The following is a 19,451-nucleotide window of genomic DNA, read 5'->3' on the forward strand; positions in this document are numbered from 1 at the left end:
AATAATTACGCTACAAATATATCGATAACCAAGTGAATGACTAGATGAAATGATAGGTTGTAATAAATGATGAAAGCTATAGTAAGTTCTAAGCTCGGTAATAACGATGAAAGTTAATCAGTTGTTACGATGGGATAAAAAAGAAAATCTGATTCCTAGAAGGGAGTCGAACCCATGGCCTCCCAGATACCGGTTGTGTGCTCTAACTAACTGAGCTACGAGAGACTCGTGGTGAGCTGGGCTTTTTACTAGGTTGATATGTGACACGCGTCCTGCACACTGCCAGGATCAGTAATGTCGAAAGCATCACGTGTGTAATATACAATGAAAGATGTAAATTTCAAGCTCAGTGAAAAAATGGCAGATTAGTAGAACTAACTGCCTTTAAGTAGTATAACAAAATGTTCTACGCACGTTTCTTAACTGCGATAGCTACACCGCAGTTCCACATGTTACGATTCATGTGCCATGCCCTTCAACGCAATGTAGGAAAACAACAACCTTTACCACAAAATGAGCCGGCTGAGAATTTTTGGAATAACGAGAAAATTTAATAACGTTGTAATATCACTTTCCAGCAAAGAACAGGCGTCGGAGAACAAGAGTTAAACAGAGATAACAAGACAATCTTTATTTAACAATTGTTCAGTTGTCACCTTAGTTTCTTTCAATACAATAACTGTAAGTTGACCAGTCTAGAAAAAAAGTCTAGAAAAAAAAGGCGTTCTTAAAAATACATATATAAACAAACAATTTCCCGTCCATTCATAGCTTGTATATAATACAACAAAACTTAAACTGGAAACTGCAACCATACAGAAGTGCAGCCCGGCTTACTTCGCAATTTGTTCTTTGGGTGTTATTATAACTGCCGTAAAGGAGCTAGGTCACGCCAGGTTACAAGTTCGTTGTTTGTGAACGTCCCAATCGCCGACTATCTTAACCGTTTTTATATCTTTTTAGTTTCTTATACTTTGTTGGGGTTTAGTGGCTTATTTCTTTCCATTAGACAGTAATACAAGTACAGTTAACGCGATCTAAATAAAGTGCAACATCGCACAGACTATTTATACATCAAGTTTAATAAAGCATTCTTACAACACAGAAACACTCACCGATAAATAAGTAATATTCTATTTCATGTGATTGTCGTAGTGTTCAATAAGTAGAGCTTTACTATCTAATTCCTCCAGGCAAATCCAACATTTAAGGTGATTGAGTTCTCCCAAGTCAGATGATGCCGAAGATAATTCATCATTGTTATCACACTCAGTACCGTCACGGCCTGGTAATGTTCTACAGTTTGCATCTTTTGGTATACTACAGTAATTCTTTTTGCTCTGTTTCCGTTTATAAGAATTCCTCCCCGTATGGACTTTTTCGTGTTTCCTTAGATTTCCTCTTTTTCCAAAACACTTGCCACACACTTTACACTCATAAGGCTTTTGAGCGTGAACTCTTTCATGAGTTCGCAAAGCTCCAAGTTGCTTAAAAAACTTGCCACACTGTTTGCATTTATAAGGCTTCTCGCCAGAATGAATTCTTTCATGAGCGCTTAAATTTCCGGCGTGACTAAAACACTTGCCACACTGTTTGCATTCATAAGGCTTCACACCAGTATGAACTGTTTCATGAGTCCTTAAATTTCTTGCTTGACGAAAACACTTGCCACACTGTTTGCATTTATAAGGCTTTTCACCTTTATGAATCCTGACATGAGTCCTTAAATTTCCTACTCGGTTAAAGCACTTGCCCCCTCTTTTGCTTTTAAAAGGTTTTTCACCTTTGTGGACTTTTTCATGATTTCTTAAAATTACTGCTTGTTTAAAGCACTTGCCACACTGTCTGCACTCATAAGGCTTTTCACCAGCATGAACCCGTTCATGAGTCTTCAAACTGTCAGCTCGAGGAAAACACTTGCCACACTGTTTGCATTCATAAGGCTTTTCACCCGTGTGGACTCTTTTATGAGTTCGCAAACTATTTTCTAATCGAAAACGCTTGCTGCACTGTTTGAATTCATATGGTTTCTCACTAGTATGAACCCTTCCATGAGTTCTCAAATGTCCTGCTTGGTTAAAGCACTTGCCACACAGTTTGCATTCATAAGGCTTCTCACCAGTATGAACCCTTTCATGAGTTCTCAAATGTCCTGCTCGGCTAAAGCACGTGCCACACAGTTTGCATTCATAAGGCTTCTCACCAGTATGAACCCTTTCATGAGTTCTCAAATGTCCTGCTTGGTTAAAGCACGTGCCACACTGTTTGCATTCATAAGGCTTTTCACCTGTGTGGACTCTTTCATGGGTCCGAAATTGTGATGCAGTTCTGAAACACTTGCAACACTGTTTGCATTTATAAGGCTTTTCACTTGTATGAATCTTGTCAAGAGTCCTTAAGTTTGCTACTTTGTTAAAGCACTTGCTACACTGTTTTTCGCTCTTGTGGAAATCTTCATGAGTTCTTAAAATTCCTGCTTGGTTTAAGCACTTGCCACACTGTTTGCACTCATAAGGCATTTTACCTGTGTGGACTATTTCATGAGTTCTCAAATGTGGTCCTTGGTTAAAGCACTTGCCACACTGTTTGCATTTGTAAGGCTTTTCACCTGTGTGGACCCTTTCATGAGTCCTCAAATGTACTGCTTGGCGAAAACACTTGCCACATTGTTTGCATTCGTAAGGCTTCTCGTCAGTATGAACCCTTTCATGAATCCTCAATTTTCCTGCTTCTCTAAAACACTTGCCACATTGTTTGCATTCATAAGGCTTTATTCGTGAATGAATTCTTCCATGAGCGCTTAAATTTGCTGATTGTCTGAAGCATTTGCCACACTGTTTGCATTCATAAGGCTTCTCACCAGTATGAACTCTTTCATGAATCTTTAAACTTCCGGCAAAGGTGAAACACTTACCACACTGTTGACATTCATATAGTTTCTCACCAGAATGAACTTTTTCGTGAGACCTCAAATTTCCAGATTTGATAAAGCACTTGCCACACTGTTTGCACTCATAAGGCTTTTCACCTGTGTGGACTCTTTCATGAGTTTTCAAAACTCCGGCATAACCAAAACACTTGCCACACTGTTTGCATTCATAAGGCTTCTCACCAGAATGAATTCTTTCATGAGACCTTAAATGTCCTGCTTGTCTAAAGGACTTGCCACACTGTATGCATACATAAGGCTTTTCCCCTGTGTGAAGTCTTTCATGAGACTTTAAACTTGATGAATGGTTGAAACATTTGCCACATTGCTTGCATTTATGGGGCGTATTTCTTGTGTGTATTCTAACACGTGTCCTTGGTTTTGACATGTTCAAGTGTTCACACCTGGAAATAAAATGAAATGAGAAAACGTTACAAAAGCTTTAGCTTTAGCTTTTCACAATGCAGTTCCCTTATTATTACTACTTCTGACAAGACCCTGAGGGCCAGGATCAGAGTCAAAAAATGGCTTTGTCAACATTGCAATCTCGAGCCCAGAGTCCGTCGGTCAGCGGTACGGGACGGACTCTGGGAAAATGGAATTGATCAAATCATTTTCAGGTCGATTTCAGTTCAGAAACTTGGTCTTCCGGTTTTTATTGCACATGCTCTTAGGTCTAAGCGGAAGTACATTTCCCTGAATGGAAGTAAATCGAAAAAGTTAAACTTTTCTTACACACTATCGACGGAACTGGTATTTATCAAAGTAACAAAAGTAAAGAAGGAAGAATAATTAGTTAACTCAGAGCGTCTGGCGCTTTGATTTTGACTTTTTGAGCATTCTGCTAGATTTGTTTGAAATGAAAGCCTTCCATGAACTGCGTGCCTGTGTCCGTAGTTGTTTTGTAGAGGATGGCTCAGAAATTTACAAGATGCACAATGCACGAGTAAGCTATTGTTCTGTTCGTTAAACTTTTTGTTTGGCTACTTTCGGTTATTTTTTGCGTCCTGACAGCGCATCTTTAACGAAATTCTTATAAAAAACGGCTTTCCAGAATAGACTGCATATTTTCAAGGTAGCAACTTTTTTCTTGACTAAGGTATTTTTTGACAGCTGAAGATTTCATCATGAAAAAAATGTTAAAAAGGTAAATCTCAATTGTGATGAACATTTGAAGGATTTAAGGTACATGAAACCATACTAACTATACATACTAAAAACTCAGAAGTCAGAAGTTGGAAGTCAGAAGTGACCATTCTCAGCCACGGTACAATACCCATACCAGTTAATTTAATGTATTAAGGTGTACAGTAAAAATAAACGCTACTTGCCCGAGAGTCAGTCCGCCTTCTTCAAAACTAAAACCTTTGAATGAAATCGTCAGTCCGGTTTTCGCCCGATTTTGCCGTCCACACTACACCACCTAGCCCGCGTTTTTAAATTTACCCACTTTGGAAAAAAGTGTCGTTTTCGGTGAGCGAAAATGCTGTTTCAGTGTGGATGGTTGGCCTATCCGGAGAAAAAGATGCGTTTTCAAATTTACCTGGGTTAGTGCGGACAGGGCACAGGGTGCCCAGGCTAAAGCTTTGACAACTCTGTCAGAAATTATAAGGATTTGTATTAAACTTTGTAGCAAAAATTCCCATCGAAAGACAATATTAATAATAAACAGCTAGTAAAGCTCACATTTTACATCATAAGTTGTGTATGCGGTTTTTTTTACTGTTCTAAAGCATTTAAGACGGAATCCACTAGGAAGTCGAGTAATATTTATTAAAGTTGGACAAAAATCAATTTTCAGAATAATTTAAATCCTATTGCGTTATTTCCTACCCTTAATAAAAGGTAAAGATGTAAGTAATTATCCGTGATAACACCAACAACAATTTCTTATTAGAGTCTGAGAAAATGAATTTCAAAGTTCACAAGGTATGGGCAAAATCTCACGTGTAGCCATTTTGTAAATTCGTCTTAAGCGATTCAGTGGAATTCAGCGGAACTTCAAAATGTGTTTTCGATGTGTGGTGTTGTTAGAAAAGATCTTGAAAGAATTTGAAGAGTAACAAAAACGTTTGCAATAAGGTGGAAAAATTCTGACAACAATTTCTATCAGAGCTGAGAAAATGATATTTAAAGTTCACAAGCTATGGGCAAAAGCACATTTTTAAGAGATTCAGTGGAATTCAGCGGAACTTCAAAATGTGTTTTCGATGTGTGGTGTTGTTAGAAAAGATTTCTTTCGATAAGATATTTGAAGCAGTAACACAAAAGCTTGCAATCAGGTGTAAATAGTTTTGGTACATAATTTTGTCCCATAACTACTCGAAGTCCTGGCGGATTTCCTCTTAAACCCTATTTAACCGATATGATAATTTTAAGTAAAATGTTTTTGAAACGTTCTCTGGTTAAAAATTTGTTAAAATATAAGATTTCGGCTGCCAAACTGCAGCCTTTAACGAATGATAATCAAAGGCTCTTCGAGCAACCTCATGGTAATTTGGTAATTCGATGAAGTGCCGACCTTCGCATTTTTTTCTAAATAAGTGTCCAATAAAGTAATTCAATCTCATTTTATTTGCGTTTGAATGTTTTATTTTTCCACATGAGTTGCGTCATTGATGGTTCGTGCTCTCAGGTTTCGTAGCGCTATTCAGTTTTCACCACAAAAATATTTACCGGTTAGTGTATTACCTTTGATCCTTTTTAGCGTTAAGTAAATTTGTTTTGTGAATATCTATACTTTTCTGTCAGCACGTATAGCGTTATTTTTGAGCAGCGGATAAAATTCGAGAGAAAGATACGCCCAAGCACTTCGTGTTTCTGCTCGACTCAAAAAGATGAAAAACAGATGACGTGACACGAGGTGACGTCACGCGAAACAGAAACGTGCTGTGGATTCAAGCTGTGGATGTGGTGTTAACTACAACACGTCACATGGCGAGCGTAATAATTTTTTACCGTAACTACGTGTAACTCACAGCTGCTATCAGTAATGTCACAATTTCACTTAATTTGCCTTTCAATGTTTTCTTGCGTGAATGGGTCATTGATAGTTTTTTTTCTTCAAATAAGCGTTCAATAATGTGCCTTTGAATGTTTTATTTTTCCATGGGAATTGTGTCATTGATGGTTCGTGCTCTTAGGTTTCGTAGCGCGAATTCTATTTCATCACAAAAGTGTAACCTTTGATCCATTTAGCATTAGGTAAATTTGTTTTGTGGATATGTTTACTTTTCTGTCAGCACGTATAGCGTTATTTTGAGCAGCGAATAAAACTTGAGAAAGATGCGCGTTTCTGCACGACTCAAAAAGATGAAAAACGGATGACGTGACACGAAGATAATGTGACGCGAAACAAAATCGTGCAGCATGAATGTTGTGTTTACAATAAAGACGCGGTAACTGCATGTAGCTTATAGCTGCTATCAGTTATGTCACAATCTCACTTCATTTGCGTTTGAATGTTTTCTTAGGTGAATGGGTCATTGATAGAGTATGCTCTACGGCTTCGTAGAGCGAATTCTATTCTCTTTTAGTAGAAACTCAGTCGTGTTCTATTGGAAATCCGCGAATCTGATTGGTTCTCCCATTGATTTCTATTCGCCGATAGAAAACAATCGCGCGCGCATTGCTCTTTAAAGGGTGAATTTTTCTTGATTTTTGGCTTAAAAGTACATAAAATTGTAGGTTTTGGACTGCAATTCTTTAGAGATTCTACTAAAACAATTAGACTACTCGCCCTCGTTATCTATGAGCGATAGTCAACTCGGCTGCGCCTCGTTGACTATTTGCACATAGAAAACTCGGGCTCGTAGTCTAATTGTTAATTATCACCAGAGGATAAGTGTAATTGATCCTCTTTCGATTTGTTTTGTAAAAATTCAACCTTGTTCCCTGAAAGAGAGAGACCCTGGGAATGAGGTTATAGGATAATTTGTTTTTAATTGACATGTGCTGAATGGCGTTTTAAACAACCTTTCTGTCAGCACGTTAATGCATTAATTAATTGCGGTTTAATATCAGAATGGAGTGACGGAAACACGTCACTTCAAGTTCGCGAATCATCACTACACCTCATTACCATTCGGTAAAAATGGCGCGAATGAATAAATATATAGGGTAAAAGTGTGTGAAAAAATTACAGAATAAAAATGCGTAAAAAGGTGACAAGAAAAATAGTGAGAATGTGATAATAAAAGGGAACTATTTTAAAAGAATAGAATATTGTGGAGGTAATGACCTAGCATTGTTGTCCGCTTCAGTTGTCATGGCAGTGTGCCATGACTCAAGAGTTTTTTGCACGCGATAGTCTCCTTTGTTGATGACTCTTGCATTTTTGAAATCAATTTGATGGTCATTAATCCATGCATGGTTGCAATGTTTGATTCTTTGTTACAATGTTTGACGTTTCTGATGTGTTCTTTTCTTCGCGTCTGTAGACATTTGCCGGTTTCTCCAATGTAACTCCAATTACAGTCATTACAAGGGATCTTGTAGACCACATTTGTTTGAAGGTGGCTGGGAGGTCTGAATTTTGGTGAAGGGAACTCTTGGTGAAGGGTTCTGTGGGGTCTGGTAACGAGACGAATTCCATTGTTTTGAAGCAATCTTTTAAGCGGTTCGGTGAGGCCATTGATATAGGGCAGACAAGCCAAGTCAAATGATTCTGATGGTTCGACCAATTAAAGAACAAACCAACAAGTTCCTCCTGAGAGGGAATTGTTTCTGTAGTGCGTTTTATCTTTAGGATGTTAGAGATAATTGATTGGCGGTAGCCATTCGCTTTTAAGGCATCAGAGATATGTTTGACTTCATTCGATTTTGCGTCTGCGGTGCTTGGGAGGTTACACGCGCGGTTCAGAAGAGTGGAAGCTGTGCTGATTTTGTGATTCTTCTCATGATGCGAGTTAAAGTCTAAATACCTGTCTGTGTGTGTAGGTTTTCTGTATACTTCGATAGTGATTTTGCCATTTTTTCTGTTGACGAGGGTGTCCAGGAAGGCGATTTGGCCATTGCTTTCAGTTTCGATGGTAAAAGAGATCTTGGGGTCGATGGAATTCAAAGTGTCGTGGAAGGCTGAAATGGTGTCTCTCTTGATGATGACAAAGCTGTCGTCCACATATCTTTTCCAAATTTTGGGTGGTACCGTGGAATTAATGAGAGCTGAATCTTCAATAACCTCCATGCAGAGGTTAGCTACAACAGGGCTAACCGGGCTACCCATTGCACAGCCGTGGATCTGTTTGTAGGTTAATGTAGTGTCATTATTGAGTTTATCGCTAATGTAGGTGCAAGCTTTCTGGACAGGGATTGCTGTAAAAAGGGAGACAACATCAAACGAGAGCATGACTTCATCATCAGAAATTTCCATATGAGCTACTTCATTAGCAAAGTCCGAAGAGTTGAGGACGGAATGGCCATTACTATTCTGGATAGGCGACAGAATATCTGTGAGGAATTTAGAAGTGTTGTAGAGGGTAGAGCCAATGCAAATAACGATTTCTCCTTTCGCGATAAACTCAATAATGACACTACATTAACCTCCAGAACAAATCTCACTACTGATGATATCATCTCCCTTTTGGAATTTGTTCTTTCAAACAACTACTTCGTCTACAACGACTGTACCTACAAACAGATCCACGGCTGTGCAATGGGTAGCCCGGTTAGCCCTGTTGTAGCTAACCTCTGCATGGAGGTAATTGAAGATTCAGCTCTCATTTATTCCACGGTACCACCCAAAATTTGGAAAAGATATGTGGACGACAGCTTTGTCATCATCAAGAGAGACGCCATTTCAGCCTTCCACGACACTTTGAATTCCATCGACCCCAAGATCTCTTTTACCATCGAAACTGAAAGCAATGGCCAAATCGCCTTCCTGGACACCCTCGTCAACAGAAAAAATGGCAAAATCACTATCGAAGTATACAGAAAACCTACACACACAGACAGGTATTTAGACTTTAACTCGCATCATGAGAAGAATCACAAAATCAGCACAGCTTCCACTCTTCTGAACCGCGCGTGTAACCTCCCAAGCACCGCAGACGCAAAATCGAATGAAGTCAAACATATCTCTGATGCCTTAAAAGCGAATGGCTACCGCCAATCAATTATCTCTAACATCCTAAAGAAAAAACGCACTACAGAAACAATTCCCTCTCAGGAGGAACTTGTTGGTTTGTTCTTTAATTGGTCGAACCATCAGAATCATTTGACTTGGCTTGTCTGCCCTATATCAATGGCCTCACCGAACCGCTTAAAAGATTGCTTCAAAACAATGGAATTCGTCTCGTTACCAGACCCCACAGAACCCTTCACCAAGAGTTCCCTTCACCAAAATTCAGACCTCCCAGCCACCTTCAAACAAATGTGGTCTACAAGATCCCTTGTAATGACTGTAATTGGAGTTACATTGGAGAAACCGGCAAATGTCTACAGACGCGAAGAAAAGAACACATCAGAAACGTCAAACATTGTAACAAAGGATCAAACATTGCAAACCATGCATGGATTAATGACCATCAAATTGATTTCAAAAATGCAAGAGTCATCAACAAAGGAGACTATCGCGTGCAAAAAACTCTTGAGTCATGGCACACTGCCATGACAACTGAAGCGGACAACAATGCTAGGTCATTACCTCCACAATATTCTATTCTTTTAAAATAGTTCCCTTTTATTATCACATTCTCACTATTTTTCTTGTCACCTTTTTACGCATTTTTATTCTGTAATTTTTTCACACACTTTTACCCTATATATTTATTCATTCGCGCCATTTTTATCATTCGTTAAAGGCTGCAGTTTGGCAGCCGAAAGCTTATATTTTAACAAATTTTTAACCAGAGAACGTTTCAAAAACATTTTACTTAATTATGAATCCTGGTTACTCTTCCATTTTCAATGTTAATTTTAGTTAACTCTTACCTAAATTTATGCAAGGGTGAACACTTCCGACACTAGATCAACACCACTGCTTGACAAAAACAAGCCGAAAATTGCTTTTAATTTCATCTGCTCACACCAAAGCTTCGCACGGGTATAGTTCGAAGACCATACTTTCAATACAGAAAATTTTTGTTCCGACTGCCTCTCTCCATGATTTAAGTATACCGAAAAAATTAACCAAGATTTATACACTTTTGGCTTTCTCCGACACCTTGCCTCTGATAGAGTGGGCGCATTTTTATTTAGCCTTGCCTTTCACGTGCAGCCTCACGCTACGATTGGGCAATAGTTGTCAGGGCGACAACACTTCTTTCCTGTAGGGGAGGGAGGCAAATGAGACCTTTGAGGTAGCTCTGCCTTACACATGTACGCTGGCCCGAGTTCACACAAGGTGATTTTGCCTCACGTATAAATCTAGACTTACTGGTGTACCGTAGCGAAATTTTACAAAACCCTACATGTTAATATTCACCATTCTGACGGTATACAGATTTAAAGCACGGGCATGCGACAAAGCAAAAATGCTGTCAAAACATAACCAGAAAAGGTCTTGCGAATAGACTACAGAAATAACGGCTAATGCTAGTACCGTGCAACTTGTTGCTCAAGTGTTCAGCTGGGAACAGGCAAGAAATATAGCAAGATTCAAAACGCACGTGTAGACTACATTCTCAATTCATTTTCCTTAATACAGCCCGGGTACATTACGAACCAATATAATGACCAGCTCCCAGTTGGCTTGTTAGCTCAATTGGTTAGAGCGCTGCGCCAGCAATGCTAAGGTCAGGGTTTGAGTTCTGGCAAGCCTGATATTTTTTTCTGGCTTTTTTTTTCGCAACTGCTTAAGTTGTGAAATGAATATATGAAATTCATATATTTGTACTGCAGATATACATTTTAAGCAAATGAAAGATCATAGCAGTAATGTACTCAACTTAAGCTTTCAGGCTTGCTTTTCTAAAATGCTTAAGTTGAGTACATTCCCAGGGGGGCACTCCCATATATGAGCTATATAGGTATGTGCTGCTGTGAAGGGTAGGGTTTTCAAACAGTTTAGTCTGGGATAGGGTTAAGCAATCAGAAAGGTTTGGTCTAGAAAAGGGTAGCATTTGCCGGAAAACTGATCTGTGTTATGACGAATTTAGTCCAGAATAGGAATAGAAACTCAGAAGAGAAAGAGGCTTTCCTAAACGTAAATAAAATCATCGCAGCATCGTTGTTGACCGATGGTTTTCCATTAAAACACTGATAGTGATACAGTTCTAAAAAATGCAAGTCTAAGATAGGGTAGGGATTTACGGTGTCTAGTCTGGTATAGGGTTGCAAAAATCAGCTGAACATGGTCTGGTATAGGGCAAGGGCTTCAAATTCCCAGCCGCACACCCCCACCCAAAAATATACAGGGTGCCCCCCCGGGAGCACATTACTGTGATAATCTTTCACTTGCTTAAAATGCTTGAGTTGTGTTCATAACTGCGAGGATCTTCACTTCATTTATTGATGATCAGCAGTTCATATATATGATTTAATATATTAATTCATAATTTCAACATAATTATTGCTACAAACTACTTACAAGTAATTAAGGTCCCAGATTCTCCCAAAAGGAGTTCAGACTCCATGATTTTCTGCAGACTGGTCATCAGTTGGCTTTAAAACATACAAGACATAGGCTATGTGTGAGCCAATTCAGGGACTCTTCCCCAAGGTCTCCTTTCATTGATTTCATTGATGGAGACCAGTGAGCCCCAGACCAAAGGGGAAATATCCTTGGGCATCTGGAAAACCCAATAGCTAACAGTCGCCAATAGTGAATAGTATGAATACCTTATTTATAGGAAATTAACGATTGAGTTAATTAAGGTATTTGAAATTAACACGACTTAAATTAACGCGAATTGAAGGAAAAATTACTTCCCAGTAGAGGAAATTAACATGAAAGAGGGGGTAACATTTCAAAATGAAGGAAATTAATGCGACGTACACAAAGAAAAACACTTGTTGAGACAACACAGGAACAAGTTTATTTCAACACTAGGTGTATAATCTTAAATGGAAACAATGTTTGTAGACTACTACTAATAATTGTTTTTCCTAGGAGTCAAGAAAGTTGGACTGTATCGTGAATTTGGGACCAAAATAATGGAAATTAAGGCCATGGAAATTAACAATAAACTTAATTAACGGCGGGGAAATGAATGTTGACAAAAATTTAACGCAACTTAAATTAAAGTGAATTTTGAAATTCGCCTTAATTTCATGAAACGTTAATTTCCTATAATGAGGTAGTGCGAATAGTGATGACTAGCCACATGCAGAATTCCGGTAATCTAGGAATCAAAGCAAATAATATACTTACAAATTGTCAAAAGAGAGCTTCTTGATTACTTGTCTGCGGTGCTCCAGCTATCTGCTCACTCTAAAAGAGAATGGAAGCCAATATAAAACTACAATCATTGACAAAAGTGTTGACCCATTGTTAATTTACGCCCTTTTTTATTGTTATATGGACCAATTCCATCCTTTGGTCCCACCTTTCCAACCCCCCTCCCCCCAATCAATGTTGTAGTTTTTTCTAGGAGTCCTTTGCTACCATTTTACAACATTGGATAGGGGGAAGGGGGCTATTTTAGCAGACAGTCATGAAATTTAAAAACTAGTGTTAAATTTGTCATAAAAACCGCAGAGTGAAGTCAATGTGTCAACTACTTTTGTCAAAGATTGTCTGAGGTATATTTGAGTAAAAAGAAAGGAAACCTGTTACCAGCTGTCTTAGCTCTAACAGGATTTTTTCTAGAAAGCACGCTGAATGTGTGGCGGGAGAGTAGTTTTGATTATTTGAAGTTAAAAATAATGTCTTCAGTTGAGAAAAGAAAGACAAAACGGGTTCAGATCCTGTGCGTGGTTCATAGCGCGTGACTACCGGGTATCTAGGGTCGTATTATCCATTTTGTTGTTTAAAAGTGTTAACCGGGGCCTCCGCAGTGATACTCCAGTTAACTATGTTCGTTCCAATGTTACAAAGCAGCCGGCTAATTTTAAGAAAAAGCAGCAATACACGTTCTCCAGAGCGCGAAACCAAATTCCTGGGCGGTTGAGATTAATGTTTAACAAGATCTACGATATCGTGAGGCTAGGAAAAACTCCCATTTGTCGCTGAAATTCCCTAAGAAAACCAGAGATAAATCGCTAGAATGTTTTTTGGCCACACAATTGGCGAAAAAATTATGTGTAAATTTGAACGATTAACCACGGTTAACCATCAGTCTACAAAGGATCAGGAATGTTCTTTGTTTACTGATGGTCATGTTATTTTACTGCTTGGAGGAATAAAACCCTGCCAGGTTATCACCCCTAAAGATGAGATTTACTGAAGGGGCTTTGAAAGTCATTTCTGAAGGGGGGTAGCCCTGTAGGCATTCTTTGATCTTTCAAATAGTTCTGAAGGATTAAGAAAAGGTTGGCTTTTTTCTGAGGGGGATTTGGAAATTCTCAGGTTATTTTTGAGGGGGAGTGTTGGGTATAAAATGGAATGGCCCGATACAGTAGAACTAGCATTCTGAGCAACAGTTGCAACCTGCAAAATTGACAGTTTATTAAGTTTGATGTAAGTTTGAAAACATTCTAAATGATAAAATCAATAAAGGCTGTTTTTATAAAATGTATTTTAAAACAATATCAAGGCTGAAAATTTGCAAGATTTAAGAATATTTTAAGAATAAACCTGAGACTGAGATTTTGAAAGGAAATGCAATTTTGTGTTGAAAATGTCAAAATTAGCAAATACAACACAATTATGTGTTTTTAACTAAACCGTGTAAAATTCTTCCTTTCTCCAAATGGCAAAACTAGTCAATAAAACAATAAAAGCCTGCACTAGCCAAATGTTCAAATGCTAAATATGACAGTTTGATGATAGTACATGTTGTCATTGCATCTAATTTGTATGGTATACAGCACAGTCAATTGAAAGTCAAACAGAAGTGTCATTATTAGCTACATGTATAATCTAAGAATATTCACAAGAATATTTTCAGCCTGAAAATAAGTGGACCGAAAAAACAATACAGTATTAACTTGTATTCTATTTTGCACTGCAACAACCCTCGCATTGCATTTAAAGATTGGGGATAAAATTCAGCGACCCGACAAGAATTGCAGTGCAAACTAAGTACATCATGGGAGGGTGGGTGGGTAGGTGAAATTGTACCATCCATAATACCCTCAAACAATATGAACACCCACAATTGACTCCCAACAATATTGAGGCCCTGTCAGGGTAAACTCAGACAAGCAATGTGGCCCAAATAGTAGCGACAGCACATAAAATAAAACTGCGACAAATGACAATCCTTATGAAAAAGCTTAAATTCCGACAAGGACAGCCAATTTTGCTTCAATTTAATAACTGACAGCGACATGAAGAACAATAAAACAGCGACACGGAACATTTTTAAATTTAGACAAGCAACACTAGAACCCCCCCGCTGGCAGGGCCTCAATATTCAACAAAACTACCAGCTGGCTACTAATGGCACTTGGTATGTTCCCTCTGCTGTCGCACTTGAACAATGTCAATTAATTTATGATTTGTAGTACTTATATGCGATTTCGATAATTATGCAGTGTGAATAGTGAGTAAGAACCTGCATTTTCCAAAGTTAGCCTAAACAGGTTCTTGCATAAATGGTAATACCGTAAAGTTCCGTGTATAAGCAGCACCTGTAGATATCTTAAACTTGGATGCTCTCTTGATATCATTTTTTCGAGATTATCACTTCTAAACACTCCTGAAACACTTGTAATTTGTTCGAATCGTTCGCGAATGATGAATGCTTAGTAGCCAAGCTCTGAATTGTAGAGAGGTGTCTGGGCATTAAAAACAAACATGGCGGCATTTCCTTCGCAAGAACCCACGTTTTTATTTCAAGATTCTTGGAAACTGCTACCCGCAACAGGATAAAAACTTCATGCAGAATAAGAGTTTGTTAATCCAGCAGATGTATTTGCTGTGAAGGTCAATAAAAAACCGAAGCGGTCGGCCATTTGCCTTGTGAGTATTTGCGTTTATCTTGGTTGCCTTCTCGCACGTAGCGGAAAGACATGATTCGAAGTGACTGGCAGGCTTCACTGCAAACAGCTTTGCAGAGGAACTAAAAGGTAGTGAACAACAACAAAGTTTTCAGGTTGTTATATGTTTGTTCAATGACGTCTTGAGAAGTTTTTTATGAATATTAATTAGGTCTTTGAGAACGCCAACCAGAGATGTTTCCGTGGATAAGCCGCACCCCCCGATTTTTGACTTGAAATAAGAGGGAAAAGATGCGGCTTATACACAGAACTTTACGGTAAGCACAAATTTAGCCTGTTTTAGGTTTGAAATGTATTAGTCACAGGCATTTGACTCGAGAACTAGCTTGTATAGCAGGGAATTTGACTAGTAACGAAAACGAAGACCCCGAAAACGAAGACCTAAGACCTAAGACCCATACGAAAACTAAGACCCGTACGAAAACTAAGACCTAAGACCCATACGAAAACTAAGACCCGTACGAAAACTAAGACCCATACGAAAACTAAGACCCATACGAAAACTAAGACCCGTACGAAAACTAAGACCTAAGACCCATACGAAAACTAAGACCCGTACGAAAACTAAGACCCATACGAAAACTAAGACCCGTACGAAAACTAAGACCCTTACGAAAACTAAGACCCATACGAAAACGAAGACCCGTATATACGGAAACGAAGACCCGGCCAAAACCAGCGTTACCCAGAGTTGCGTGACATTAATAATAATGACAGAATAATATTGAAGCAGACTGAGCGTACTAAGAACGTACTACTGATCAAAAGTCTAGACTTGATCGAAAACTTAAACCTGATCGAAAACGGTTGCTTCTGCGTCACAGAAGAGACAGCCAAAGTCCCCCAGCAGTAATGCACCGTATCGAAATCTTCTCGCGCACAATACTTGCTTAAATAAACCTCGCTACCCGATCATTATTTCTCGCTTTACATCCGCGTAGAAGGGTGCGGAGAGAAAAAATTAATACAGGTGTCAAAATGTACTAACGGGAAACTGTGCTGATCTATCACCTCTTCACATCTGCTGAGCGGCAGTCTTTTGACTCTACTTAACCTAGCTAAAATCGCCTCCTTATAATACAACTGACAGAGCAATTCAGTGCCCTTTCTAAACATCTTTGAGGCGTCAAAATAAATTGGACGACCAAATCCAATTTTACCGAACGGCTTACTTTGTACAAATTTATGTCACGAAATAGGAATCTGTGTAGGCCTGTCATCTGTTTTTTGCTTAGTAAATAAAGTTTTTGTTAGTGCTTCTTATGTGTAGTCATATCAATAGTGACCTTTCATTCATTTGCCGGGGCCGACAGGCGTACTTGCTAAGATGTTTTAATTTTACTCATGTAGCGCGTAGCAAGGCGTACTCACTTCAAAATGTAGGATTTCAATGAAACTTGATCGATACGTTCTCAGTACTCGTCTGCTTCAATATTATACTAATTCGTAGAGTACAAACATCGCGCAAAACGAGTACAAATGTCACACGATATTTGACCATATTTGTACTTGTCTCATTTCCCCGACCAAAAGATTAAAAACCTTGGCAAGTCATGTGTGACCTAGGCTCCCGCAGTGCTATCAGAATGGAATTTTCAAAAGGAACAGCATCTTTTCATTCCGTTTACGTGTTGAAGTAACTGTAACGTTCCATTTGTCGAAAAATTCTCACCTAAAACTCCATGTAAATGTAAAGCGCTCATTGATTTTCGATTTCAGTAGTACGTTCTCAGTACGCTCAGTCTGCTTCAATATTATTGTCACTATTATTAAGGTCACGCAACTCTGGGTAACGCTGGTTTTTGCCGGGTATTCGTTTTCGTATATACGGGTCTTCGTTTTCGTACGGGTCTTCGTTTTCGTATGGGTCTTAGTTTTCGTACGGGTCTTAGTTTTCGTACAGGTCTTAGTTTTCGTACGGGTCTTAGTTTTCGTATGGGTCTTAGTTTTCGTACGGGTCTTAGTTTTCGTACGGGTCTTAGTTTTCGTATGGGTCTTAGTTTTCGTATGGGTCTTAGTTTTCGTACGGGTCTTAGTTTTCGTATGGGTCTTAGGTCTTAGTTTTCGTACGGGTCTTAGTTTTCGTATGGGTCTTAGGTCTTAGGTCTTCGTTTTCGGGGTCTTCGTTTTCGTTACTACCATTCACTATGTGTTATATATGACTACAAAAATGTTTATGGTACTCTCGCATTTCCAAGATTCCATTTCTCTTTTTGTTATAGTATCCTTTTGCCTTTATCAAAAACATTTTAGTGTGGATAAATAATTTTTTAAATTTATGTGACATCAATAATAAAAGTATTTCAAGAAACTACTTGTAAATGATGTATTTTCCTTCTTGCATGGAGCGAAAGTAAAAAATCTGAAAAGGATGGGGAACTTGACGCTGTGTGAAGCCCTAACTGGCAGGGAATTTGACTGTCTCAACTACTGGCATAGCAGGGAATTTTACCAAAATTATTTTTCAAAAAAGTCAAATACCCAGAGTTTGCCCTGGTGGAGTGGACATGGGCGTTTTCGAAACTGACTGATAGAGCGGTTTTCACTTGAGTGTCAAAAGTAATTTGCGTTTGCTTTGGTTTTGCGTTCACTACGCTTAGTGATTGGTTTAAAAATTTGGTGCCACTTTCTCGGCCAATCAGGAGTAAAACCAAAACCAATAGTGACTTGCTCGCGCACGTTTTCCCGCGCTTCATGCCAACTACATGTATTTGCTTCCAGTTTTGATTGGTTCACTGGATTGTCTGTGTCCTTTGTAATTGGCCAGAGTAATAACTTTGGTTTTGGTTTTACGACACTCAATTGAAAACTGCTCTATCAGAAGCATGTAATAAGTTCTTATTTTCTGAAGGAAGACTTTATACATTGTTGTTAAATACAGTCCGACCTCTATTAAGCGGCCACCCTTTGGGACTTTGGAAAGTGGCCGCTTAATAGAGGTACAATATAAATTGGATAGGAATGGCAGTAAACATGATTTCATTGACTGTATTACAGCAAAATGTGTTTAGAAAGTGAACATAATTATATGAAGATAAATCCAAAATTCATTGTAACAAAACATTAAGTGCATTACCAGCCCATGCATAGTTCTACCTCTAACACAGAAGGCACGTTGTTGAAAATATGTACAGTATTTCTTCGGCTTGATAATGTACAGAAAAATATGTGCACAAACATCGTTGACAAGTTTCTTAGGCCTTTTTGCATCAACAGCTAGTATGTGAAAAAATTTAGCTTCAGATATTTCACAGACAATTTATTTAATTATCATCTGTCGCCATGCTTTTTGCTTGGAAAGATAATTTGCTGGCCACTTAATGGAGGTCAAAAACCATATAAATAACACTTGCGACAGCAAAAAGGTGGCCGCCACCGCTAAATAGAGGTGGCCGTTGAATAAAGGTATAAAATACAGCAGTTTACTGAGAAATATGTCGGGACTTTGGAAAGTGGCTGTTTAATGGAGGGTGGCTGCTCAATATAGGTAGCCGCTTAATAGGGGTTCGACTGTAGAATTTCTAGTGGTATTCAGCCATTTTCTTCTATGCATTTTACATACCATTTCATTTACATTTTTGTAATTGAACATCAATAATAATTATATTTTATTGTTTTCAACATTGGCATTGCAGCTGGAGTAATAATCATAAGGTTCTAGTTATCTCCAAATCTGAGGATCCAGACTGTGGACTTATATAGTTATTAATGTTCTCTAAAAGTAAATATTTTTAATCGATTTTATAAAATAAGAACATATTGTCAAATTTTAGGCATAAGAGGTTCTTATAAAGAGGATGTCTAACTGGTAAATGTTAGCCTAACAGGGGAACAATTTTAGCTCTAACAGGTTAATCAAATTAGGTTCTTACTCGTGCTGTATAATTTCTAATAGAAAAATAGTGTATTTCTTGGTTACTTGCTTTGCAATTTTTAAATATTGTAATAATAAATCGCGTAATTGTGTAATAGTGTAAAGTTTCAAATCCCCTAAAACCAATTAACGCAAGTTTGCTGTACTTCTGTATGATTAACCTAAACCAAGATGGCGTCGAAACCTTAGTACACGAATGTAAGGGCCTAAATATAAAAGGACTGGTTTCCAAACCAGCGTCAGGGTTTGACTTTTACTTCGATTCCCAAGTATAAAAAATGTTATGGTTGTAATTCGACGAAGTACGCGATTTTCTTCACTTTACAACAATACTAATTCAGTTGAATTCAAGCCCGGGAATTCAAGCAAGAATGTCCGGCCCGTGTGCCAAGCTGAAAGATCGATTTTGTCACGCGATCGTGTTTATAAATATACAGAGTCCCGATTTCTGACCCAAATATTAACACCAAACGAATCCCCTGCGTCTAAAACGACATTTTAACGTTTTCTTACCTTGACAAGGAGAATCCTTTGCTTTATACTCGATCAAAACCATCACTTCTGCAAGCTTCCAAGGCTAAAATTTTATTCAGACATACAGAC

The 19,451-nt window shown here is 38.4% G+C and overlaps 1 protein-coding gene across 3 annotated transcripts; it reads right to left on the reverse strand.

Annotated features, from left to right (window-relative positions):
* Nucleotides 1-1,061: 1,061 nt before the first annotated feature.
* Nucleotides 1,062-19,451, reverse strand: LOC144643112 (uncharacterized). 3 transcript variants are annotated; one of them, XM_078502259.1, is made up of 4 exons: nucleotides 19,362-19,451; nucleotides 12,243-12,302; nucleotides 2,011-3,333; nucleotides 1,062-1,962 (listed from the first exon to the last, which is right to left on the reverse strand). In XM_078502259.1, exons 3-4 carry the CDS (start codon nucleotides 3,315-3,317, stop codon nucleotides 1,134-1,136), a joined length of 2,136 nt encoding a protein of 711 aa, XP_078358385.1. In that variant the 5' UTR covers nucleotides 3,318-3,333; nucleotides 12,243-12,302; nucleotides 19,362-19,451; the 3' UTR covers nucleotides 1,062-1,133. The 3 variants fall into 3 exon arrangements, with proteins under 3 accessions (XP_078358385.1, XP_078358384.1, XP_078358383.1); XM_078502258.1 differs by adding an exon at nucleotides 11,460-11,533 and having other exon boundaries at nucleotides 1,062-3,333; XM_078502257.1 differs by having other exon boundaries at nucleotides 1,062-3,333.

This window comes from Oculina patagonica, chromosome 2 (genome assembly GCF_052425735.1).
Source record: "Oculina patagonica isolate OP01 chromosome 2, crgOcupat, whole genome shotgun sequence".
Lineage (NCBI taxonomy): Eukaryota > Metazoa > Cnidaria > Anthozoa > Scleractinia > Oculinidae > Oculina > Oculina patagonica.

Bases quoted from the DNA above. Each gene is read 5' to 3' on its own strand.
- LOC144643112 (XM_078502257.1), bottom strand. From the start codon at position 3,317: ATGTCAAAACCAAGGACACGTGTTAGAATACACACAAGAAATACGCCC.